The sequence below is a fragment of the Alosa pseudoharengus genome, unplaced genomic scaffold (assembly GCF_046254945.1).
Source record: "Alosa pseudoharengus isolate Yale_2024_CS ecotype anadromous, Long Island Sound unplaced genomic scaffold, YU_APseudo_1.1 YU_APseudo_1.1_scf_15, whole genome shotgun sequence".
Lineage (NCBI taxonomy): Eukaryota > Metazoa > Chordata > Actinopteri > Clupeiformes > Clupeidae > Alosa > Alosa pseudoharengus.
Genome location: NW_027468620.1, coordinates 14065999 through 14093498, shown reverse-complemented (window position 1 = coordinate 14093498; position 27500 = coordinate 14065999). Strand labels below are relative to the sequence as shown.

General features: G+C 49.5%; 1 protein-coding gene across 6 annotated transcripts in view; it reads left to right on the top strand.

Moving 5' to 3' along the window:
• The window catches only part of birc6 (baculoviral IAP repeat containing 6), a 139108-nt gene that overhangs the window by 70954 nt on the left and 40654 nt on the right, over positions 1 to 27500 (top strand). For all 6 annotated transcript variants that reach the window (XM_076285656.1, XM_076285655.1, XM_076285653.1 and 3 more), the window contains exons 61-65: positions 3349 to 3545; positions 5293 to 5593; positions 7820 to 8037; positions 11977 to 12141; positions 12973 to 13138. In XM_076285656.1, the coding sequence (XP_076141771.1) occupies positions 3349 to 3545; positions 5293 to 5593; positions 7820 to 8037; positions 11977 to 12141; positions 12973 to 13138 (1047 nt within the window). The remainder of the gene's footprint in view (positions 1 to 3348; positions 3546 to 5292; positions 5594 to 7819; positions 8038 to 11976; positions 12142 to 12972; positions 13139 to 27500) is intronic.

Sequence of the window (27500 nt, the reverse complement as noted above, 5' to 3'; positions counted from 1 at the left end):
ACTTCCCCACTCGTGTCTTTTGTATATTAGCCGCCCGTGCTGCGCAGGCAACCTCAAGAACGTGCCGCCTCACCCCCGGACCCATATTATGTCGGAGCGTGCCTGTCTGCTAAAGTGGGGGTCCTGTTGAGAAATGCCGTAGACTGCTGCGGCAATCTCCTTGTAATCTGACATTGAAACCGCAGGGCCGGCGTATAGGTCATGCCCACAACTGCCCCCAGTGTGAATCTGTCTCGTTATCCCTCTCTCCCTCATTTGCCCTTCCCCATCCCCCCCTCACTCTCACACACTCTCCTTGCCTCGCCATGGTTCTTTTTTCTTTTTTTTCATGCTTGCTTATCCTTCTTCCCTCTTCCCTTCTTCTCTCCTCCTGCTTTTTTTTTTTTCTCTCTCACTTTTGTTTTCTGCTGAGTTCTTTGTTCTTTTTAAATCCGTCCTCGCTGCATGCAGTGTGCACCCCCCTCTATTTGTTGTGCGTTTGTTTATCCTACAGTGCAAACAGATAGTTACGCTTGGTGTCACAACAACAACGAACCCCATGTCTGTGTGTGTAAGTGGGTGTCGGTGTCTGTGTGTGTAAGTGTGTGTCTGTGTCTCTGTGTGTGTGTGTGTGTGTGTGTGTGTGTGTCCGCACACGTGCGCGTGCATGTGTGTGTGTTTGTGTTGGAGTGTGACGCCAGAGCCCAAGAACCCGTAGGTTCTGTGCACTCTCCCGTGGGTGATTGGCAGTCACCGCAGTGACCAGCAGCAGAGAACAAGGGAGGGAGATCACAGGCAGCCCTCAACCCCCACCCCCCCGCTTTGAGAGGCTCAGCAAGAGACTCCTCCTGTCACTGATCTAAACCACCCAGAACAGCATCAGCCTGCTTGCCTCTCAGGCTAGTGTCTCACAGATTTCCAAAAACAGGGTTTGTCACTGGCTACAAGCATGTGTATAGATATGCAAACTGAATGAATTTTCTTAGAATGATTCATTCAAAACTTTTTTTCAGTCCATAAGCTATTCCGTTAAAGCTCCCTTGAAATGATTATTGCATGATCAAGCAAGCGAAAGCGATCAAGCAAGTTAAATGCGTTTCAGATAGCACTATCTCTGTTTCCACTCCCATATGATTAGTGCGTAAGTGGCTTTCTAGCCACTCTGTTTCTTTTTCACTCACCATAGACCTGTGTGCTCTTTACCTTGGAAGCTTAGTTCTGTGGACATCCACAGTTTACCCTCAGGGGCACTCGTCCATGTATTGCCCCTCTAGTTTTCCACCAGAGGAGACTAAGAGGATGTTAAGTCCAACATGGACCTCAGGGACCCTTTCCAATCAGGCAAAGGAAGAGTAGGAGAGAAAGAGAGGGAAAGAGAGAGAGGGAAGGGAATGTATACGGCATAATAATGGACACCAAATGTATACGAGTGAAAGGAAAGTAATCTTCGTTGGCAGGGAATCTGACGTAAGGTCCCACCTGCACAAGCCATTTTCAACCTCGCACCACTAACCTTTAGGACCCTATTGAGGTTGAGGTAGATGAGGAGCTCCTTTAAAAGCTCTGGTAAAATCGACTGAGCCTTTTAGCGGCAGAATGCCCCCCCCCAAACACCCACCCACCCTCTGCGTGACACCAACCCTCTCATGTCTTGAGAGAGAAGTGTGGATGGTAGCAGGCTAAAAGATGCGTGGCGCTCGGGGAACGGCAGAGCTCTTAAGCAAGACGACTCCATGTTCATTTCTTTATAGAAACAGGGTTGGGTCACTCCTGCCAACTCCCTGGGCTACTTTTGAGTCTGTAGCCTTCGGGGATTTATTCCTGCAAGGCTGGTTGGTTACTGTAGTTCTCTCCATGGCAGACCAGCGTGTGGAACTTGATTGCTAACGTAATCCGCTGCAACACTCTCTGATGTGGACGTTGCATGTCCAAGTCTTAGTTTCTCCTGGGATCTGTTGATGGTTATAGGAGATAAGCAAGCGTCTTTGTGTATGCGTGTGTGTGTGTGTGTGTGTGTGTGTGTTTGTGTGTTTGTGAAGGCAGAGTCTTGAAAGGGGCGCTCCGCACCTGCAGAAGAAAAATCTCTTCAGTACTCTGTGGAAGACGTGCTAACTCCTCTCTGATGCGGCTGACGACTGAAGTACCACCACAACTCGCGCTCAGGGGCTGCTTAGATATTCTCTGTGTGGTCTGTTTTTCTTTGCAGAGGAACACACACACACACACACACACACACACACACACACACACACACACACACACACACACACACACACACACACACAGTCACACTCTCCTTCACTCTCTGCTTTGTGGCACTGTCTCATTCCCTGCCTCACTAATGGACTCACTCTCTGACTTTGTCTTTCTTCCTCGGCATAATTGAATCTGAAGGTCCAGACGGAGCATTGCTGTTATATACCTTATTAGTCAGAATTCACTACTATTTAAAAGCACAGTGAATCTAAGCAGGAGAGCTGCATTGAATAATTCATCCACTTTCTCTTGGAGGAGATTTTTTTTCTACCTTGTTTTTGTTGTTTGTGTGTGTATGTGTGTGTATGTTATGTGTGTGTGTGTGTTTTTGTACAACACCTGGTTCATGTGACCTTAAAAACAACTAGGCACAGAAAAGTAGAAAAACAGAAAATCGGTTCATCTTCCTGGTCACCCTGGTACTCCCCCTTCCCCTCCTGTTTGATTCAGTCAGGTTGATTTAGCAGAGGGAGAGAGAAGGAGGACTGAAGGGGTTCAGACTTATCCTCCACTGCCCCAGTATCTTCCAGTCGCTCTCTCTTTCTTCTAGATCTTTCTGTCTTTCTATAGGCGGTGTCTTTGTGTCCTCAAGGTACCACTCGCTGACACTAAGCACGTCCCGATTTTTAAGTGCCACCAAGCCCCCCCCCCCCCCCCCCCCCATCACATAAACCTTTGGAAAGACTGTGCTGCAGCTTTCTTAGAAGACTCTACCTCTTCCTCCTTGCCCCCCTCTCCCTCCTCCTCCATGATTGCTTTCTCTGTGTGGTGGCGTCTTTTGTGAAAGCCATTGCACAGCTCATCAGAGGCTTGTTTGTTTCAGCACCTGGGTTTGACTGAATTATCCTCACAACAAAGTTTTGGTACCATTGTTAGTTTGTTTTATGTGCATCTCTTTATTGCCCTTCTGAAGTTTGTGTTTTATTCTTCCCCTTCCCCTCTTCTGATCTTCCTTCCTTCCTTCCTTCCTTTCTCTCTCTCTCTCTCTCTCCCCCTCTCTCTCTTCCTCAACCTCTTTGTCATTATGTAACTCCATCTTCATTTTCACATCATTCTTTCATTCCTTATTCTCTCTCTTTTTCTCTCTCGCTCGCTTTCTCCTACCCTCTCCAGAACACAGTGAGATGCTGAGCAGCTGTCCCGAGGACGAGCCCATGACTCCAGGCGAGGAGTGTCTGGACGCGGCCATCGACGAGTCCCTGCTGGAGACCAACCCCATCCAGTCCCCCCTGCAGGTGTTCGCCGGCATGGGCGGCCTGGCCCTGATCGCCGAGAGGTTGCCCATGCTCTACCCCGACGTCATCCAGCAGGTACGACCACCTGCCCACCTGCCGCGGCAGGACAGAGGGTGCAAACTGGCTCGAGCCAAAAAGGTCAAACTTAGATGGTGCAGTCTGTCATAGAGGTCGTTCCTCTGATTGGGTTGTGTGTGGTTGGGAGTTTGCTGACACTGCTGCTGTCTGGACCAACCGAGTTGATGCAGACTACATGGGAAGCAGCCAGAACCTGCATGAGTGATGGGGCATCCTTATGCTAGAGTGACTAGGAACACACACACACACACACACACACACACTTAAACTTGCTTATCGCCAAATAGCATTGCATCTAAATCCTCCGGCATCTCCTCCAGCTCCGGCGTCAGCAGTGCCTGTCAGCGCCTCAGCCCAGTTCCCTCAATCAGCGCCGCCGCCCTTAGCCTCGCTCATCAGCAGCTTCCCCCCCAGCCATTATCCTCATCCCTAACACACACACACACACACAGATACACCAGTCTGCCCCGCCAGCAGCCCTCTCTCAGCTACCCATCATACCCCAGCATTGCTTGAGCTTTGCTGTTTAGTCGTAACGATCTAGTATCTCACAGAAAAAGATTGTAAGCCGGACATTTTAGGGTGCAGACATCGGTCTCCTCACCTGATAGAGCTCTGCAGATGTAGGCGAGTGTCTGCGGCTAGGTTGCGCCTCTCTTTCTTTCTCTCTCTCTCTCTCTCTCTCTCTCTCTCTCTCTCTCTCTCCCCCTCTCCCTCCGGCTGTGCCTTTTGTGCTGGAGCTAAATGAAAGCCTTGAGATGTACAGCATGTAGGAGCGGCAAGGGCCCAGAGTCGGAGAGCCAGGTGGTGAATTTAGAATGCGGCTTTAGTTTGTCAGCTGCTTTGTCCGCCTTATCCCCCTCGCTCTCCCCTCACTCATATCCTGTCTGTTTCAGCAGGTTTGAATTATTCAGCCATTTTGGTCAGTATTGCATTATATAACTCCCCTCCATGGTAGACTGACCTGCTTATGTTATCCAGGTTTGATAAATAATTGAGGGAGCCTATTCAGTGTATGATCAAAAGTTCTTTTGTGAATTTTTGAAGGGTGTCTGCATTTAGGAGGGGAAAAAAAATACCCCCTAGAGCTTGCCGTCATCCGTTTTTTAAAAGTGGCTTACTTCAGGTCCAAATGTTTATTACCTCATGTTGTATAGCCTGAAGTTGGATGCACAACTCCCTCCCACCCTGCCGTGTTTTCATGTGTGCACCAGTGCCCTTCCTCCCCAGCTGTAATGACCCCAGTGTACGCGAACATACAGTCTCCAACAACCTCTTTGATATTGACCTCCCGCATCACACTGACATCTCTAGACTCAGCACATCGTGTTCTGCCTGTCGGACAACACCTGACCTCTACCATTCTCCATCCTCTCTTCTGTTTTTCCCCTCTCACTCTGCTCATCCCTCCTCTTCTCTTTGATGTCTCTGTCTCTCTGTCATCACTCCTTTTCCTCTTAATACCCCCCCTTTTCTGTCTGTTCTGTCCGTTGTTCTTTTGCCCTTGTGTTCTTGTTTCCATTGTTCTCTTTCCTTCTCTCTCCTGTCCTCTTCTTCACCCATCTCCCATGCTATGTGTCTGTCTCTGTCTGTCAATATGACCGCCTCACTCTCTTTCCCTCCATGCTCCTTTATTCCTCCCTTCTCTCTCTCTCTCTCTCTCTCTCTCTCTCTCTCTCGCTCTCTCTCTTTCTCTCTCTCTCTCTTTCTCTCTCTCTCTCTCTCTCTCTCTCATACTCTGTAGGTGAGCGCCCCAGTGGTGGCCTCCAGCACCCAGGAGAAGCCCAAGGACAGCGACCAGTTTGAGTGGGTGACCATCGAGCAGTCGGGCGAGCTGGTCTACGAGGCGCCCGAGACCATCGCCGCCGAGCCGCCGCCCATCAAGTCGCCGGTGCAGACCATGTCGCCCATCCCAGCCCACTCGCTGGCCGCTTTCGGCCTCTTCCTGCGCCTGCCTGGCTACGCCGAGGTGCTGCTCAAGGAGCGCAAGCACGCCCAGTGCCTGCTGCGCCTCGTGCTGGGAGTGACGGACGACGGAGAGGGCAGTAAGTACCACCAGTCTGCCGTCTCCATAGCGATGCGGCTGCTGTACCTCTAGACTCACAGTGCTGCCGATGAATATCTAAATGAACAGTGAACAGAATGTGAAGGCCCACGACTGTACGCAAATGCAATGCCTTGAAACCGAGAGAGGCTTGGTTTTATTTGAAAAGCACTGTCTATATTTATTATTTCTGCACAGTTGAACATTTCAACTGGAGATCCTCTGGCAACAGATTGAAAGGGTCTATAAAGTAGGAGTTTCCCTTCAGTGTCATGTTGGCCCAGAGAAGCAGTGGTTCTGGAGTCTTGTTATTTTGGAGAGGGGAGGAAAGCCTTTTAGATCTCAGGGCCACGTTATCTGTCTGAGTACGTGTGTGCAGGAAAATCAATGGCCATCCCAGCGCCGGGTCATTCACTTCCTCAAGTGCCCAAACTCCACTTGACAGACAGCTGATTGATCGGGTTTGGCTGGCGCGGCCGATCAATGCGTCTGCTCCATCGACTGATGAAAAACTTAGCCGGCCAGTGATATAATGTAGCTGACTTCTCTGTCCATTGACTGCAATTGTAGTTGGGCACAGTCAATTAGGAGCCTAGGTGCGCACACCTGGCAAGACCTATGGTTCACGAGGCACAAAGGATCCAGGGATCATGGAAAATGGATACAAGGAAGACTTCCTGTAACATGTGGACAAAGTTCCGCCCTTTCATAGATCAGAACTCTGACTAGATCTGACGTGTGTGCGTGTGTGCGCGTGTGTGTGTGCGTCCCCCAGGCAGGGCTGTTTTTCCCCTTGTTGTCCCCAGTCCTTGAGAGAACAGCGGGAGCCTGTGATTGATGGATAGTGTTTTGCCAGAGCCAGCTTGTGTTATGACACCAGTCACACAGCCTAAACATGATCAGCCTGCCAAATTAAGTTGTCCTCAGTCCCTGGCCAACATGTGGGGATGTGTGTGTGTGTGTGTGTGCGCGCGCGTATGCGTATGTGCACGTATGTGTGGCTGTCCATTTGTGTCCCCGGCTGCTGTGACTTAGTTTGCCTTCATCTCCTCTCAGGGAAGACATAGCGTTTGATCAGTTGATGAGATCATCTTTCTCCATACCCTTGTAATTTTCTCCAGAGGATGGAGGATATCTCGCGTCTAGCCGTTGATTAGACGTTTATTGTTCTTGTAAATACACTCTGTCTCTTTCTCTCACGCACACACACACATGCACACACACACGCGCGCGCGCGCACACACACACACACACACACACACACACACAGTTAAACAAGTCTTATAACTTTTGGCTACAAAATCAAGATTGAGGACACACAACGCAAGGTCCTCCCGACATCATTACGATGCACTCAGACAACCCAACCAGCAACACATCCAACATCAGACCAATCACTCAAAGACACTTCAAATGCATCGTCTCTCGCGAGTTACTTAATGCCGCTGATTGCACATAGACTTTGAAAAATGCCTTTGGTTAAGAATCTAAATATTCTTTGCCTTATCCTGAAAGAAGAATGACCCACTGATAAACTTGCTTTTGAGTGTTACACGCTGCAGTTTGATTCTAACAACCCTCTGTGAACTCCCTTTACCAACAAAGGGCTCTCGTTGCAGAAAAAGTTCTCTCTGAAAGAAGTAATTTTGAAAGGAATCATGCCTCATTTTGTCTTTGATGCAGCATCTCTTTCTTGTGCAGTTACAGTACGCCCTAGGTGTGTGTTATTCCCCAGCTCTGCTCCTGATTTCAACACCTCTCTCTCAATTCAATTCAATTCAATTCAATTCAAATTCAAATATGACATTTTTGTATTGCCAAAGCAATTGTTACATACATGTACAGTATCAGAATCTAAGCAATTATACAGGTATATACAAGGGATAGGGGTACATGGACAAAGTGTAAAGAACATGTTTTTTTTTGTCTGTGTCTGAGTACAAAATATCGAGTTCGAGTTCTGAGTGACTCAACACAGGCAACAAACTTACAGACATACAATACATCAGGGCATATATATATAAAGTGGACTGCGTAGAAACTTCAAGTGTGGTATACAACATGAGGGGACTGTGTTGAATTTTTATTATGGGTTGGTTTTAATGTTACCTGGTTTCCTTTTTTGACTGTCAATAAAGGAACCTTAAAAGTTAAAGTCTCTCTCTCTCTCTCTTTCTCTCTCTCTCTCTTTCTCTCTCTCTCTCTTTCTCTCTCTCTCTCTCTCTAGGCCATATCCTGCAGTCTCCCTCAGCTAACGTGTTGCCCACGCTGCCCTTCCACGTGCTGCGCGCCCTCTTCAGCTCCACGCCGCTGACCACCGACGACGGGTTACTGCTGCGCCGCATGGCCCTGGAGATCGGCGCCATCCACCTCATCCTGGCCTGCCTGTCCGCCCTCAGCCACCACGCCCCGCGTGTGCCCAGCACCAATGGCAACCAGAACGAGGTGAGATACGCACGCATACACATACTCACCCACGCACTCACTCACGCACTCATGCACTCACGCACTCACGCACACATTCACTCACACACACACACACGGATACACACACACACACGCACACGCACACGCACACGCACACGCACACACGCACGTCCTGTCCCTCTCCCACCGTGCCTATTCCAAGCTCCAACAGCAGCCTGAGAGAGGACATACACACACACACACTCTCACTATGCACTCATAAAGACTGAGTGGAGTTGTTGAGAAAGAGAGAGAGAGAGAGAGGCATTTGGGCTTCTTCTCAGAGCCACACTCTCTCCTCCTCTCTGTGTGAATGAGGGCACCTCTCCAGACTTACACACACACAGACACATACACACCTCCAAAGCAAACTTAATTTCCTTCACCCAGACATCCACTCTGTCTAGACTTCACACAGGCTCTTTCCCCTTTGGGTCTAAGAGGTAGACACAGATGTCTGTGTGTGTGTGTGTCTGTGTATGTGTATGTCTGTGTATGTGTGTATTTTGCAGCATCTGAGCAGCAGAGGAAAAATTTGGAAAACAATAAAATAACCAAAAACCGAGCCCAGAGCTTTCCCAGGCTTAGATTAGTGCTGTGTTTCTGACCACATCCACTGCAGTAAAACCAGCAGGCAAAGCTGCCGCAGTGGGATGGAAGCTGCAAGCAGAATGGACGTTAATATACAAGTAACCTCAAGACACCGTCGTTTGGAGCACTCAGACCAGAAAATGCTTTGGTTTGGTTCTGTTCGAAAAGAAAGATGGGACACAGCACTGTGAAACATCTGCTTTAGGTGTTCATAAATGCATGGACAGTGAAGCACCAGTATTGATGGGACACCTTGGTACACTGTGTGTATGGAGCATGAGTGAGGTTGTTTTGGTGTGACTTCTCTGATGAGATGTCCGTGAGGGGGGCAATCGTGGCCTACTGGTTAGGGCTTCAGGCTTGCCGGTTCGATCCCCGACCAGTAGGAACGGCTGAAGTGGCCTTGAGCAAGGCACCTAACCCCTCACTGCTCCCCGAGCGCCGCTGCAGCAAGGCAGCTCACTGCTCCGGCTTTGTGTGTGCTTCACCTCACCTGTGTGTTCACTAATTCACGGATGGGATAAATGCAGAGACCAAATTCCTTGTATACGCAAGTATACTTGGCTGAGAAACCTGATTTACATGAGTTTTGAGTGTCTCTGACTGACCTGGGGTGCATTTCCCAAAACCATAGTTGCTAACCTGTTGTAATCGGTTGGCAATGGGAAATTGCATTGCAACCAACAAATTTAGTTAGCAACTAAGGAAACGCACCCCTGGCTTGTGGCTATGCCTTCACATACTGTACGCCTGCTTGACTAGTGCCCTGTGTGTTCCCCCTCTCTGACCTGGGGCTGGTCAGGAGGACTGAGGACCAACCTCCTTTTGACCTCACGCTGAGTAAAACTGAGGTGGCTTGAATGAGGACTGATTTGAAGACTTGCTGCCCTACTGCGTCTGAAAAAAGTGGAGTGATTTTACTGTCCAAAAATACTTTGCACAGACACTTACAGACAGATGCACCTGAATAGCTGAGTGCATTAGTATTGTTATCTTAAATGGAGGTGATGAATATGTTGATTTGATTTCCCCATTTCACCAAAGCAGTTCCTGGCACTCACTCCAAGCCTTCTCTTGTGACAGACAGAAAGCCACAAAATTGGATTTTGGACACAATTTCCCTGTTCTTTTTATTTTTTTCACCCCCTTTTAAGTTGTTTTGTGGGGATTTATGGCGTTTCCAGGCGCAAGGACTGCTCCTTGGGCAGATGCCTTGAGCAGCGGCCAGGACCTTGTCACCGTGGTAATGGTCGTCCTTGGGGTGGCCGGACGGGCGGGTAGCCATTACTATGGGCTCGCCAGTCGGCCAGTTGGAGATAAGAGCGCAGTGGCAGTAGCTTGCGGCCAAGGCCCACACTCGCGTGTGCGTGTGTGTGCGTGTGTGTGTGTGTGTGTGCGCGCACGTGTGTGTGTGTGTGTGTGTGTGCGTGCGTGTGTGTGTGTGTGTGTGTGTGTGCGTGCGCACGTGTGTGTGTGTGTGTGTGCGGGCTTGTGTGTATGAAAGTGACCGGTGGTGATGCTGATTTATCAGCGCCAGCTCAGTGATCAGTCTTCGCCCACGCTATGCCGAGGGCAAAAGCCGTATCCGTGGTGCTGAGCGACCAACATACACACACGTGCGCACACATGCTCGCACGCACGGATACATACACATGCAGACAGACCTCTGTCTGAAATGACATTGGACCTCAGGGGAATGCCAAGCACAAGCTGTGTGTGTGTGTGTGTGTGTGTGTGTGTGTGTGTGTGTGTGTGTGTGTGTGTGCACTCATTTCAGTCACAGTCTGTATGTACAGGGTGTGAGCTGACCTCTACATTTAACCTGCTAGTGTGTGCTTTGCTTTTTTGTTTACTGTTCAGCATAGTGCAACTCTGGACGGACTTGTCCCTTTTTTGTTGCCTTTTCTTCGGCAGCATGTACACCTTGCGATAAAACACCATCACGTATTTCTCCTCTTCAAATGTTTGTCCATTGATAATTGTCGCTGTCACATTAGGTCTCTCAGCAGTAGTTTGCCCTCTAACTGATGGCATAAGCACAGACAGGAGTACCCCTTCCCTCCCAACTCAGAGAGATAGAGAGAGAGAGAGAGAGAGGAGAAAAGATGAAGAGAGGGGGAGAGGTCATTGAAGGGGTAACATGTCCTGTATTGGCGAGTGATGCAAGGGTTGGACTCGCTCCACTGTAGCCCAGGCTGACAGCTGCTTCCATGGGGGAATGCGTTTGGCGGCCGCACACACACACACACACACACACACACACACACACACACACACACACACACACACACACACCCAACCACCTTGCACCCTGACCTCTGCCGGTAGGCACGGCTGTCAACGTTTCCACGGAGACCGGGCATTCTTGGACTGTGTGTGTCCACGCGGCGTGCTCGCCCGTCGATTTCAGGCTCACGCAGAACGTCAAGGCGGGTGAGTGTCAAAGTTGACGCATCAGTGGACGTGACGTGACCTGCTCGTACGTGAAGACGACAGCACCCTCGTGCCCACTCACATTCCTAATGCAACTCCTTTTTATAGGAGGGTCCTTGGATGCAATATGACGTGTGTGTGTGTGTGTGTGTGTGTGTGTGTGTGTACACTTCAAACAAGCTTCTGGTTTAATGTGTGCTCTCCTCACCACCACAAGCTCATTCTCTGTCTCTGTGGGCTGTTTGGGTCGTCTGTGCTGGGTGCTTGGCACATCAACGCGCTCCCTAATAGGTTTACGGCAGACTGTCACAATATTTGTTCTTCACACACTGTATTTACCGTTTATTTGATCAGAGAGTTGCTCACTCTGCATTTGCTTGTCCAACAAACACCTTTTTGATGCTCCCACTCACAACATCAACTAATCTCTCACTCCAGAGGGTATGCTCTTCTAGACACACACACACACACACACACACACACACACACACACACACACACACACACACACAAATACTCAGTTTGATGGTGGCAGCACTTGGCAGCAGCTCTGTGTGTTTGTTATTTTAGGAGCAAGTAAATAACAAGTCACGCACTTTCCTTCTCTCCCCCCTCTTTGTCTTCCCTCTCTCTGTCTCTTCCTATCCATTTCTCTCACTCCTGACCCCTTGTCTACCCCTCCCTTCTCCCCCCCCCCCCCCCCCCCCCCTCTCTCTCTCTCTCTCTCTCTCTCTCTCTCTCTGTCTCTTCTATCCATTTCTCTCACTCCTGACCTCTTGTCTATCACTCTTCTTCTCTCTCTCTGTCTCCTCTACTCTCTCTCCCTCCCTCCCTCCCTCCCTCTCCTCCCCCTTTCCCTCCCTCCCTCTCCCCCCCTCTGTGTCCTGCGTTCAGCCGCAGGTGGTGTCGGGCCACGGCGGCGGCACCAGCGAGGAGCAGCAGCTGTACTGGGCCAAGGGCACGGGTTTCGGCACCGGCTCCACCGCCTCGGGCTGGGACGTGGAGCAGGCCCTCACCAAGCAGCGCCTGGAGGAGGAGCACGTCACCTGCCTACTGCAGGTGAGCGCCCTGCGTGTGCTTGTGTCTTTGTTAGTGTGTGTGTGTGTGTGTGTGTTTGTCTGTGAATATCGGTGTCAAGGATGGAGTGCGAGTGTATGGGTGACTGAATGTGTTTTTGTAGTGGCAGTAATAGTGGTGGTTGGTGTATGAGCCTGTTACTGATCCACTACAGATGGCCAGAGTAGGAAAGTTTTATGCTCTATTGTATTCATCACATTTGTTGTTATAGGTGCAGATGTATTTAAGACATGAGATAGATGGATAGGTGGATAGATAGATAAATGGATAGATAGATAGATAGATAGATAGATGGATGTATAGATAGATGTGTAGATAGATTTAGTCTATGTGTGCCTAAACTTCTGAGAAAGAATCAATCTCTACACCCAAGTTGTGTGCTTGTGTATGTGCGGTATACATGCCTCTATAAATCTACGCTTGAATGCATACGTTATGCAGGAGAGTGTTGTATGACAGTCACAGTAGCATGTGCCCTCTCTCTTTAGGTCAGTGTCACACTCATTCCTATTCTATGTGGCATTCCTATTCTATGTGGCAGTATCCTACTCACTGTGAGCAGGTGTGTGTGTGTGCTCGCACAGGTGTGGAGGATGATATTACTTACAGGCCATAAGGGGGCCAGCTGCCAAGTTCAGCCACGGGGCTGCAAGTCCAGACTGTATTTCTTTGCTAATTAATTCAAGTGGTGTTGTTGTGAGTTGACTGTGCGACACTGTGGTTGGTGCTAAATCAAACCTTGCTAAGTGGTATTGGATTCAAACCCATTCCTTTTGTGTGTGTGTGTGTGTGTGACCGTGTGACCCTCCGTAGGTTCTGGCCAGCTACATCAACCCAGCCGGCTGCCTGAATCACGGCGAGGCCCCCAGCAGTGAGAGCCGGGGCCACAACAGCGCCGCTCTCCCCTCGGTGCTGCAGGAGCTGCTCAGCCAGTCCTGCCTCATCCCCGCCATGTCCTCCTACCTGCGCAACGACTCCGGTGAGTCACACTGCACACCTGTGTGTGTGTGTGTGTGTTTGTGCGTGCGCGTGCGTGCGTGCTACTGTTCTGATTGTGATTGTTACTACTTGAGTCATCCCATTACAATTTGGTTGCTGTGTCTGTCCTGCAACTGTCCTGCTCTCTCTAGTAGTGTTTGTTGCCTCTGAAATGGTCAGATGGTCTCCTGGTGTGTGTGTGTGTGCACGCTGACTGCTCGTGTTGGAAGCGTTGGTAACTCAGTGACCCTGAGCTGGAGATGATGGCCAGGATTACTGACTATGGGATGCTGAAGCTGTTTCTGTTCACCATATTGGACTTTGGCTCTGGGTGAAGAGGCTCTTCACAATGCCAAAGCTTTATTCACAGTAGCCACTTAGCGGTGGTAAATGGACCCGTTTTGCAAGATGGCTGCGCAGAGCTGGCCTGTAGTGGCGGTCAAGCCTGTGTTTGACACCACTGAGTCAGGTTGCATAGTGTCCAGTTGAGGTATTGTTTCTTGTTGTGCAGCTGCCAAGCATGTTATGAAGGAGTTGTGAAATATCGCAATGAGTGGGAATGATTTGTGAGAAGATGTGACCCCGTCATACACCAGGTGGCGCTCTTAAGCCTGATCTAAAGGATTGCTCCTGTTTTCCACGACCGTATCTTTTCAATAAACTTGGAAGCCGTTTCAATTAGTCGCCTCCGTTCTTTCAGCATCCTCTCACTCCGCTTTTGTCTCCATAGCAGGCTGAAAGGCTCACACCCCCACCGCCACCATCACACACACATTCGTTAATTAAATTAGCTGTAACTTATGTCTCCGTTTGCTCGTAATTATTCTGGGTAGAAGTGGATTAAACAGTTATTATTTCTGTGACAGCAGACAGGCAGCCTGGGTGTGTGTGTGTGTGTGTGTGTGCGTGTTCCAGTTCCAGCACACAAAATGAGCTCCTCTTTATTGTGCACAAACACTTCACTGCAGTCAGCTAGCGCTGCACTTGTTTCTCTCTGGTAGCATGAAGGCATATCAAGTGTGTGTGTGGTTGTGTTTGTGTTTTGCCGCGTTGCGAAACTGCTTTTGGTGGAGAGGCTGAACATTTGGTTTGCGGAATATGAGCGTGCAGGTGTGTGATCTTTTTTTGTTAGCTCTTCAGTGTGTATGTGCGTTAGCGTGCGTTGGCTCACTCTGTAGTTGAGATGTTACTCAGGTCTGCCTAGATCAAACACCATACACACCACCATCTCCTCTGCTCCATGCGAGGCCTTTACTGTGTTGTGTGCAGTGGCGTAGCAAGCCCAGGTAATTAGCTGGGTGTTACACGCAAAGGCCCCCACTGTTGTAATTAATGACAGAACTGTGCTTCAGTGCTGAGCGTAATTTAGTGGTCATTAAAGTTGCGGCACCTTTTATTTTGGCACGGAGATCAATTTGGGGGTGTGAAGTTTTGTACCTCGTTCCAAGTTTGTGCGTTTACCTTGGCTGTGCGTGTGTGTTTTAGTTGATAGTGGCTTGCTGCTTGTGTCTGCCTTTATGCCTCTTTGCTTTGCTAATTAAATAAGCACAGATAAAGAGATGGCTATTGTAATTAGTCTGCGTTATCTGCTGGCCACCCATAACAGACCCTGCTGCGGTCTGTGGCCATGTGGAGGCCAGGCCTCTGTTCATTTATTGCACTTTTTTTTCTGTCTGACTTTCTCTGCTGCTTACTTGCCCGCCCTCTCAGACGCCTCTCACACACACATTATTTTAGCATTTTTTTTCTTCTTCTTTGTTTCTCCTGCACTGCTCTTTCCTCCTCTTCTCTGTTAGTTACTTTACTCCTCCCCTTCTCTCTTGTGGATGGCAAAGCTCTCCGATCCCACTCTCCCTTGCCAACGCGTCAACGCCAGGCCCGTGTAGCCGAGCCCAAAGTCACAGATTGATGCCCCCGGGCTCCCGATCTGTTGTTCAGATGCTTCCTAATGCCCTGTCTGAAGAATGGGTACTGCCACGGCTAGCTGATTCTATGGCTGGGGTGTCTAACTCCCCAAAACCATTAAGAAAAAACTAGCAGGTGTGTGTTTACATTATGTAGGCGTGTTGGCATATTTTGCTTGTTGGGGTGTGTATTTGTGGTGGTATTCTGGAATGGGTTGTTGGGACATGTGGATGGAAAGTTACCATGCCTCAGAGGGGCTTAACTCTTTTGTGGGTGTTAGAGAAAGAGAGGAGGAGAGTGAGAGAGAGAGAGAGAGAGAGAGAGAAACAGATGGGTAGAGGAAGGCAAAGTGCCAAGGGACACAGGAAGAGAGGGACATCCATTAAATTCCTCTGTGAAGTATAGCCTGTCCCTGGGTACCGACATGGACATGCTCCTGTATAGCCGCTCCATAACTATGACCCGAGCTTATTACTGTTAGTGTGGAGCAGCGTGTTATCTCCGCTCTCTCACAGAACTCTAAATGGCTGGGCCGTAATTGGATGGCTGTCATCTTGCCATGGTCTTTGGCGTTTTGATTGACAGCCTCTTGAGCGCTTATAGAGACTGTGTTGGTGCTGACCGCAACAAGGAGAAGAGAAGTGCTCACTTCCTCTTAGAGGATATGCATGTTTTATGTATGTGTGTGTGGGGGTGTGTGCACAAGTGTAATGCAGCTTTGTATAAGGAATGGCGTCTCATCGTGGCTATGAGATGTGACTGTGGTTCTCAGGTGATGATTCTTTGGCTTGCGTCTCATGTTTTGGCACTACTGACCCCAACCATTAGCCCACTCGTTGCCCAGTCGGATCTCCGTCCGCTGTCGTCCTTTCTTCTTCTGTTTTGTCCTCCTCCCTCTCTCTTATTTGCTGGTTGATTCGCGGCGTAGGCGGCGGAGGAGTAGCGTCCCATTTCTCCCCCTAATCTGGGAGCGGGCTGTTGGCCCGCGCCTTGTCGGGCATTAGTCATCAGCGTCTGGCCAATCCTTTTGGGATGCATTACAGCGCCGCCGAGCACTCCATCACGGGAACTTAAGCCATTAGTGAGAGGTAATGCCTTTTAATGTCACCGCCAAACTAATTTATTTTAATTGAAATTTTCATTTCTTTCTCTCTCTCTCTCTCTCCGCCTGCATCCTCCACATTCGTCCACCCACACACACACACACACACACACACACACACACACACACACACACACACACACACACACACACACACACACACACACAGTTCCTCCAGCATCGGTTCTTGCCACAACCATTGTGTGTGTGTGTGTGTGTGCGTGCGTGTGTGTGCGCTAGTTTGTGTGTGTGAGAGAAGACGAGCGAGAGAGAGTGTTCCAAATGGAACAGCTTGTCAAACAGGGCATGTAATTAGTGGCAGTGCTTTGTCTGGGGAGAACCTAAACAGGTGGAGAGGAGTGGAGAAGAACGCGAGGTGAGGAGATGAGTAGAGGAACGAGGGATGAGAAGAGGAGGAGGAGGAGGCGGTGGTGGTGGTGGTGCTCCTGCTTTCATGTCTGAGAGCCACTAATGCGCCTCGCCAATTAGCAGAGTTTCATCTTCTCATCACGCCAAGGCTCACCTCTTCCTCCTCCTCTTTTTTTCCTCCCCTTTCTCTCTTCATGGTCCCCCTCTTACTCCCATCTGTTTTCTTTCTCTACTCTTTTCCTCTCCATTTTGTCTCCTCTCTGTCTTCTGCCTTTTTGTCACATGCTGTCTCCTGCTGTTTCTCCTCTCCCCCTGCTTTCTCCCCCTTCCAAATTCCCTCTCTCTATTTTAGCTTTTTCTTTTATTCTTTCTTTTTATTATTTTATTCTTTTGTTTATCCCCCTCTCCATTTCTTCCATTTTCCCTTTGTCACTGCTCTGCCTTTTCTTACCGTTAGCCTTCCCATCGCCGCCTCACTCTACAGTACTTCCCTTTCCCACATACTGTATCTGTCCTATTTTCTTTTTGTCCAAGTGCTGTCACCATCATCCCTTTCTCTCTGCCCTCTCTTTGCCTCCCTCTGTTTTACCCACCACATCCCTCTCCCCTCCTCCTCCTCCTCCCCCCCCCCTCGCTCCCTGTGGTAAACGTGTGTAATTTTGGAGTATGTCCTCATGTTGACAAGGGCCGTGGCGAGCCAGCGAGTATCCTCGCGTCTCCATCACTCATATTTACAGGCGGCGCACGTGAGAACGCTGGGTGATGTGCACATAAAGAGGGAGGGGGTGAAAGGAGGGAGGGAGGGAGGGAGAGAGAGAGGGAGGAAGAGAGATGAAACAGGAAAAGAGAAGGAGAGAGTGAACAGACACGGACAGGTTATGATGATTCATGGGACTTTGTGGAGCTTTATGTTCCTGTGGAGAATGGAAGTATTGTGTGCAGCAGGCAGGCAGTGGAAGCACTCCAGAGAACACTCCTCCAAGGGGGTATAGAAGAATAAATACTTCTGGGAGCTTTCTTTTGGGTTCCCTTTAACTATCTGAAGCAGCCCCCATATAAGGAGGAGGGGGTCCAGGTTCCCCTACACACACACACACACACACACACACACACACACACACACACACAAATGCATGAATCAAAACTCCTAGTGCCCTATTTCACATTTCTTGCATAAATGACTGAAATGCTTCTCTCTATACATCTGAATACGGTACCCCAGAAATAATGCTTGGAGTACTGTTTAGGACTGTATTGTTTATGGATCATATTGGGGTAGTTTGGTTATATACATATTACCTGATGTGCTGTGCTGGAGCTGTTGGTAGTGCAGGAAGATGTAGAGGAAGGCTTGCAGACACGACCCAGTGGCCACTGGAGAGGTCCGGGGCTAATCATTGCGTTTGCTTTGGTATTGTGTGCCACGTCGTTGGCACCGGTCCCTCACGACTGGATGCTTTTGTCTTTTGTCATTCTCTCACAAGCACACACACACACACACACACCACTGAAAGGTATTGCTCATTATTGCTCAGCCTACTCTTACAAATTCATTACCCCACCTTGTTTCACCTTTCAAGGGCAAGTAAGAGGTAGGAGTGGCGGATGCACCGTGAGGGATGGCTAATAGAAGAGGGGTAAATAGATGAAGTGAGGGAGGTCCCCGCCGTCACCATCAGCCCTCATTCGGATGCATGGTTCGATGTGGGGAATCTTGGCCTGCTCAGTATTACATGTGACGGCCACTGCGTCCCTCTGACCTTAGCCTTTTAGACGCCAGCCAGACACACGCACTGCATCTCAACAGCCTAGACCCCCCCACCCCACTACACCCCCACCACCCCACCCCACTACACCCCCACCACACCCCTCTGCCAGTTCATCACACGCAGTCCGGACCAGGCAGGGAAACGGAATGTGCTGGAAGCATTGAAAATGAGCCAGTATGTTTCTCGCTCTCTCTCTCTCTTCCTCTCTCCCTACCTCTCTCTCTTTCTCACTCTCTCTCTCTTCCTCTCTACCTCCCTCTCTCTCTCTCTCTCTCTCTCTCTCTCTCACACTCACTCACTTTCTGCTTCTCTTCTCTCACCCAGCCCCCTTTTTCATTGCTCCCTCTACCTCTTACTCCTTTTCTCTTTCTCCCTCTCATTCCCTATTTCTCTAGCTTGCTCTCCCAGGCTCACACACGCAAGCGTGCAAGATTGCACGCACACACACACGCGCGCGCACACACACACACACACACGCGCGCGCACACACACACACACACACACACACACACACACACACACACACACACACACACACACACACACACACACACACACACACACACACACACACACACACACACACACACACACACACACACACACACACACACACACACACACACACACACACACACACACACACACACACACACACACACACACACACACACACACACACACACACACACACACACACACACACACACACACACACACACACACACCCCCTCCCCCTCCCTCCTCCCATCTGCGTTTTCACCTGTCTCATTACCGCTGCTCTACCTCAGCATATTGCTCCCATGATGCTCACTTACATGGAGCTACGTGCATGTAGCTCACACACAAGGCCATTTCTCTTCCTCCCTCTCTCTCTCTCTCTCTCTCTCTCTCTCTCTCTCTCTCTCTCTCTCTCTCTCTCTCTCTCTCTCTCTCTCTCTCTCTCTCTCTCTCTCTCTCTCTCACATTCACACTCACACTCTCACTCACTCACACACACACACACACACACACACACACACACACACACGCACGCACGCAGGCTTCATAATTGATAAAGAACCAACAGAGTCATCTCTTATCGATACATTTTCAATTTTATTGTTCAAATTCCCCTATTGCACAGTATTACATCTAGTGTTTGTATTTATATATATTTAGAAAAAGCCTTTCTTTGAATACAGAAAGTGTTCTGCTGACACTACCCTGAAGAACAACTGTATGAATACTTTATGAGATTATTTGATTTCTCCCACCCACTTCCCCTTCCCCCCTCAACAATCAAATAGAAGGTGGTAAGAGATGCAAAAAGACAGAAGATGTGTTAGTTTGCTCCTGTTTACATAAATTACAGCAACACAGAGTGTTTTTTGTTGTTGTTGGTTGTTGTGTTTTGAAAGGTCCCTCTTTAAAATGTGTTGTCCTAGTTCTCTGTTTTATCCTCATGACGATTTAATCACTACGGCTCAGGTTCTTCCTTGTTGTCGTATAAAAATATTTCTCTCTTTTTTTATTCTCTGCGCAATTAAAATTTTTATTGCAGATGTCCGTCCCTATGCTCCTTAGCATCGCCCCTTGTAGGTGAGGAGGAAAAATAGAAATGATCCGTCATTTGAAACATCCCTGGATGATCAGCACATGAAGAATGTTGTCAATTCATTCCCGAGATCCTCCAAGGCATGGAAAGTGAAGCCATTTGTGTGTGTGTGTGTGTGTGTGTGTGTGTGTGTGGGAGAGTGCGTGCCGGATGGAAGCAGAGAACGTCACCGCTGCTCCGAAGCCACGTTGCCGGGGAAACACGAGCTCTGACAGCCAATGAGCTGTGAGAAAGCCAGCCCCCCTGAAAATATTGATTCCACACGTTCCAGAGCAGGTCTCTTGAAAATGGCCTCCTGTTGGTGGCCACAAGCCTCCCTCTAGTGTCACACTGAGCAGCTTGAGAAGCCACAAGAGGTCCCTCAGCAACTGTGCCATCCATCCGTCGCATTCTCTGCACACGACTCCATTTCAGGCACAGTGCAGTCTTTACCCATATCCCCATCAGACCGTTTTGTCCATCCACAACTTTTTGGGATATCTTTACGGGATACGCTGGCGTGCAGACGCCCGATCATGGTTACGCCCTGATGCTTGCCCTCCAAAAACCAGTCCGTCAGTTTGGTCCGCAAGCGTCCCAGTGTTATCTCCCCACAGTACCCCCAGATGGCCAGTCCTCCTCCTTCTCCTCCTCACCACCCACGTCCAGTCCCTCACACATCGTTGCCTGTACACCTCCTCAGCCTCGTGGAGGGGTAGTCAAGTTCATGAAGTTTCTCAGAAGCCTCCATGGGCTCACAGGACTGCACACACACACACACACACACACACACACACCCACGCTTCTCCTCCTTCCTCCTGCTGTTCCTTTTCTTCCTGCTCCACCTCAGAGGGTGGTGTAGATATAGACGAAGACGACGACGAAGAGGTTGAGAAAGGTGCCAATGATGCCAAGCATGGCCAGGATGGACTCCTCGCGCTCCTCCTTGTCCTCCAACGCCCGCACCTCCTCAATGGTGAAGACCGTGGTGCCCATGCTGCTGGCCCACGCGAGTCACCAACCTGCAGCCACTTATCTGCCCCCAGGGAAGTTTGGCACAGCATAGAACAGAGCCAGGGAAAGAAGAGAGAGAAAGAGACGAATACTTTAGTCACAATGGTGAAGGTACAGGAACAGAGACAGGCTGATAATACAGAGGTAAATCCTAACTGTGGTTGTGTTTTTTGTGTGTGTGTGTGTGTGTGTGTGTGGTGCCGTTTTAAATCCTCTCCCTCCCACAACCCCTGCTTGCCAAACGGCTCCCCAGGGGGGAGACGGGCGAAATCGCACACCTCCTCGCTCCCAGCCCTCACCTAAGGCCACATCTCAGATGATGGAGAGGAATTGGGGGGGGGAAAGACGGGGAAGAGAAATGAGAGGAGCAGTCAGATCAGGCATCCAAAGCCCAGACGAGGATGTCTGTATGGGGCAAACAAAAGGAAGAGATGCAGAAAGGGAGATAATCAGAGTATGGAATCTCTTTTTTTCTGCTGTTCCCCCCGTAGCTGCTCCACGGGTCCAGTCACGCAGCCTGCACACGCAGGAGATAAAGGGTGGTAGTGGAGAATGGAAGACATGAGGACATGAGAGAAAAGGGTAGAGAAGATGCACGTTGGCCCAGGTTGGCATGTCGGTGATGAAGCTATTTGACGGAGAGTGATCTTTAGCGGCCAGCCTCGCTCTCCTGAGAGGGCAGTTGCAGAGAGAGAGCTGAAATGATTTATTGCGTGTTTTGAAAGCAAGGAGAAATAGACAAGAGAAAATATCCCTTTTGCCACATGCGCAAGCGACTTTCCCAGGATGAGGAAAGCAATTGCTCATCGTTTGTGTACAGGCGTACCATTCCTTGGAGTATTGTAAGTCTCCTCACAGGGAGCAAGGAAAGCCTGAGGATGGAGTCAGTCCCCCGCAGGCACGCAATCACTCATGCACCCTCACACACAAACAAACCCACCCACACACAAACACACCCACACACCCACACACACACACACACGCACACACACAAACACACCCATGCATTCTGACAAGCATACAACAACAACAACAATAGTGACTAGTTAACAACCAACTGACACGCACACACACACACACACACACACTAGAGCACAGCCTAGCAGACGAGTAGCAAAGGGGGAGCCCTCTCGCCCTTCTCGAGATGCAGGGATAAGCAGAGCGCTAGGAAGAGGGGAAAAAGTGTTCTTACCCTACTGCATGAGAAGTGCAGGGTGACATCCAGCATGCTTTTGGATGCTCAGCGGAGAGGCATGACGGGGGCCACCGAGGCATGGGGAGGTGGGGAGGGGTGTGCCACGACCACAGACGGCGACGGTGTCCAAGCTCCTGCCCACGGACGCCAGAGCGAAGGGGGGGGGATCAGAGCTGCAGATCTAGAGCCTCATCTCATCCGGTGTTGCGCTGTGTATGTATGTGTGTGTGTATAGACAACAATCTCTAATGGTGGCCCCCCTTTCTCTCTCTCCCCCTCTCTGTCTCTCGCTCTCTCTCTCTCTCTCTCTCTCCTTCTCTCCCTTAGTCTCTCTATCTCTCTGTAGAAATCTCGGATCCAGTCGGTTTCCCTTCTAAGTTTTCTTGTTATGTTTTTTTTCCTGTTTTGGTTCGCTTTTTTTATATGCTCTTCTGCTTTTTTGGTCTGTTTTGATTTTAATCCACCAGCTCGGCTGAATGGCTAAAGCAGTCCATGTGAGGGGCTCGGAGAAATCCTCTCCCCCAAACAATCCCCCTCCCTCCCCACTCGCCCCATCCTCCCACACTCTCTCTCTCTATATCTGTCTCTACCTCTCTCGCCCCCCCCTTCTTTAAGCGCCTCCTCAGCCCTCCCCCCCTCCCTTACACTCTTCCTCTATCTCCTGTTCTGCTCCTCTCGTCTCCTTGACCCTCTGAGACGCTCAGAAGGGGTAGAGCTCCTCACAGCTCCGGTGACAAATGAAACACAGACCCCCTGCCCCCCCCCTGAATTTCTCCTCCTTTTCCGCCTCCGTCCGGGTTTGTTTTGAGAAAAAGCAGTGCGATCACAGCCGCTTGCAGGAACGGCGGTTTACTCTCAGATGGCGGTTTGCCGATGTTGTCGGGGCATGCCAAGCCTGTCGGTGCTCGCTCGCTCTCACCGGCGCACGCAGCCGGGGGATGTTCCAGAAGGCTCCGTTGCCGGAGCGGAGGGCTCGGCGACAGCGGCGGGTGTCCCTGCACAGACCTGTGGCTGGAGAGCTCTGAGGCACGCTGCTCCTCCTGAGCGCGCTGCGCTGCGTTGCCAGCCGATGCTGAAGCTAATTGCCCTTTTTCCTGCTCCTCCTCCCGCTGTTACTGATGCTGATGCTGGTGGTGGTGGTGGTGGTGCTAGGTGACAGCTCCCCTCTCCCAGGCGGAGAGCAGCGTTGAACATCGCACAACCAAACGCAGGCTGAAGGAAACGGCAGGCGCTACAAGGACGGCACACGATGGGAAACAACTAGGAGAGAGAGAGAGAGGGAAGGAGAGGGAGGGAGGGAGGGAGTGAGAGAGAGAGGGAGGGAGGGAGGGGGGAGAGAGGCAGAGCGAACGAATGAGAGTGAGCGCGGCAGAGCTCACACCAGTTCTGTCTCCCGCCGACACCTCTGGTGCTGATCAAAACAGCGGCGGAGCACCCGAAAATAAGCAAGGAGAGAAAACAAAGGAAAATTGTCTGCCTTTTTTTTCTTTTCTTTGTAAAACAGGAGAAAAAGAGTGTGTGGTGCAGACGATTGTATTTGAGGAGAATGCCTGCAGAGCTTGCCTGATCGCTCCTTTTGTCAAGTCTAGCTGTCTCGCAGCATTGGTGAGAGTGAGGAGGTTGAGAGGAGGAGGAGGAGGAGGGACAGAAGGAGGGAGAGAGGAGGTGCTTCGCAGATGAGTTGCCGCTGGGGAGGGGGGCAGCAGAAATATCTGGTCTTCAGTCGTGGTGGGGCTTCTGCGTGCGTGCGTGCGTGCGTGCGTGCGTGCGTGCGTGCGTGCGTGCGTGTGTGTGTGCGTGTGTGTGCGCGCGCGTGCGTGCAACTGATAAATGGACTCTGCAAATCAGTTAAGCGAGGACTGTATAAGAATTTTCCTCTGTTGTCTTCCCCTTTACTGTTGCTTTTAAAAGGCTTTTTGTTTTCCTTCCTTTCTTCAGCACAATGCTTCCAAGGAGACCCCTGTGCAGCAATGTGTGTGTGCGTGTGTGTGACGCACACGCACTGCTTTTACCACGTGTAATAGCATGCCCCAATAAACAAACCTGCCCAAGGTTAAACCGCAGTGAAATTTGACCCCAGATCTCACACACTATCATTTTTAAACAAAAAAGTAAGTGTATCTGTGTGGGGAGGAATTCCATCAATGGCCTGACATTTTTTATTTATTCAATCTCAAACACATAAAATATGTCAGTGTGTACCTCCAAGGGGTCCTCCTACTTGGCTTGTTTTACTCCGAAACACAGCCCTTCCCAACTGCTGATCTATCTCATGTCTCCCCCCCCCCCCCCCCCCCCCCCCTTGATGTGTTCCGTCTCTTAACATCCCAGATCCTCCCCAACACCCCCCCCACCCCCCCCCACCCACACACACACACTCTCTCTCTCTCCCTCTCCCCCTCTCTCTCCCCTCAGCCCATCATCTGAAAATCATATATCACAGCAGAGCTGCACATAAATAAGTTGGTTTACTTCTATTAACACTTCCACCAGCCATGGCGTGCGATCAATTATTTATTGTTTCAATTCTCGGTAACTCTGACCCCGTGGCAGCACCGGGGGCTCTGGAGGACTGTGGAAGGGTCAATAAAGGATCACGTGGCCTGTGATGTCAAACCATTGGTCTGACCCTCAGACTGTGGGTGAAAACCTATGGGAGGGTGGGTGTGTTTGTTTGTTCACGCACGTGGCGGGGGGCGGGGATTTAGGTGTGTGTGTGTGTGTGTGGGGGGGTCTATATAGCTAAGAGATCTAGAAAGCGTGTGTTAGTTGTCCCTGGTGTGAAGTGACCCTCTTGATGCAGAAGGCCCATGTATTCAAGCTTACAGTGTCATATCATACAATTGCATTGTGGAGGTATGAAATACTAAGGTACTATTTTTCATCGACACCCACATGGACTGAAATATCAAAATCGAATAGAATCGATAAGAAACAGCCGGAACTGGGAGCGATAAGAATAACCAGGAGTGGTCGAAAAAAGATGCCTGTTTTTTTGTTTTTGTTTTTTTTTCTTTGTTTTGTTTTGGTTCTGCCTATCAATTCCTTAAACACAATAGCCCCTTTATTGATGCAAACAAAGACAAGTAAAGAGGTTTGTCTCTAATTTTGAGAAATGTGGAATCTGGAATCAATAGGCAGAATTGGAAAAGAAATCAATGCAGTTTGAATACCCAACCCTAGTCATTACCAGATTCATCAGATGCATAGTAAAAGCCGTTATTATGTATTTTATATTAGAATATTTATATTGGTGGCATCCACAGGTCAAGTAGGAGTCCGTGGGCAAGGACCTGAGTCACACATCTGCAGGTGCCCCTCAGTGCTCATAGGGTTTATTGCTGAAGTGCCAGCTTCAGGCAGCTACCGGCTGTGCCCAGCATGATGCCACAGTTGGAGTGTGTTCTCTCAGGTCTCAGACCCAAGCTGAGACGAATGCCTCTGATTTTTGTTACTCTTGAGTATCGCACAAAATGCGGAAGGGCATATTTATATGTAAGGGATTCACAAATGTGTGGTTCAAGTGTTAGCACGGCTCTGTGTGCTTTTCCTTTGGTGACGACTCTCCATGAAACTCCTACATGAAGGTTTAGCAGTCCATTTGCCTGAAAACAGCAACCACTTGCAGCTGTAGTTGAAGAGTTATCACAGAGTTATTTGTTGACGTTCCTGTCTCAAACCATCCATAGAGAAGCCTGCTGGAGCTGTCCTCAATTCTAAGCTTTAAAAAGCATTTTTAAAATGGCAAACATAGAAATCTATTTAAAAAAAAACATGTACCCAAATCATCCCAGTAAAAGTTGCCCCCTCCCTCTGCAGTCATGCTCACCTCCTCGCTGATAATTAGTATCCCCGCACTTCAATCATCCTAACGCGAGGAAATCACTGCGCGCCTCAATTAAGGGAAATTATCAGTCGGGCTAATTCTCTGGCGCTGGGCTCCACATGCCCCGCCAGCCAATTTAAAATGGATCAAATTGGAAAAGTCAAATTACAACGGTGGGGTTGGGGGCGGGGGGGTGGGGGGGGGGGAAATCATTAAAGACCCTGTTGTTGAGCTGTGCCCACCTGGAGAGCACCGTTATTGAAGGGCCTCGAGGCAGAAGCACACATTTGTTTATGTGTTTACCTGTGTGTCTAGGCATGTTTGTTTATTACACATATTGCCCATTCTGAAGGAGTATAAAAGAGGCATATTTGAGTGGACTGAAATATTTCCATGACATGAAATGTTATTGGTTGCCATGGCTTTTATGTTATTGGTCTCCATTGCTTTTATGTTATTGGTTGCCTGTGCTTTTGTTCTTGTGTAGTTAATATTTCACCGCAGTTCTTTTGTGGCTCCCTTCTCCACTTGCTCATTGTTATGAGCAAACTCCCTGGTTTCCCTCATAAGGAATCTAATGAGCAAAACGGTCAGATCTTACAATGATAGGCTGTTTCATGATGGAAATTCCTGCTATTAGATTAACTTGTAGGTTTCTCACAGATGTTTCTTTGATATGCATGAGGATAAAGCCCTTGGCAGCATAATTATTTTAGAATATATCAAATTTATATATTTTTTTTTTTTTAAAAACTGTGAGTGTGTGTGATTACTTTGAATTACTTTGTGAACTGAAGCACTCTTCTAAGGCGTTACATTTTTTGTCCATCTTGAATATAATGCATGTGCCATGTTAGAAAGCACAGCCTCACAGTGGCACTCTCTCCACACAGTCCTGTTCCAGCGCTTGTGGACCTCGATAACACACAGCGTCTGTTTCTGTCATATGGTGTCTCAAAGCCTGTGTCACTTGGTCTGTTTTTGACACCCTGTAGTTCTACGGCTTGCTCCTTCATCAGACCCTAACACAGAGTTGGGGGGGGGGAGTGGGGGGGAGAGAAGTGAGTGAGTCTTCCTCATTAGAATGGGCGAGGGCCACGCGATCCTCTGGCCTCTGCTCTCCTAGGCCTGTGGCATTTTCTCGGGCAGCGTCTGGTCATAATGAGCTGCGTCCCCTCCTCGACCACATGCCCTGGCTTATTCCAGAGTTTTTTCACACACACACACAAAATAACACTAAGATGCATGCTAAGTTACCAAACTGGCAATGCTTATTTTAAACAGGTGCCCTTTTTAAAAACCCAAGCCATTCTCCCTTCAGAAAATCATGTTTCTTCCTGTGACTGCACGCTAGAAAAATACCAGAATGTCAATCCAGCCCACCGTCCAGCTTTATTATGAGAATCTGAAGATCTGCTCCTGTTCCCTCCCTTACACAAACCCACACCCACACTCTGTCACACACTATCACACACTCTCCAATGGTCCTATTGCCGTGGCCAGCCTGAGGACTAAATTGGACAGAGGGTTCGTGTAACAGTAGGTGGACAGCGGCTGCTTCACTCCTTAATGAAAGGAGGGCTGGCAGAGGTCTTTGACACAAGTAT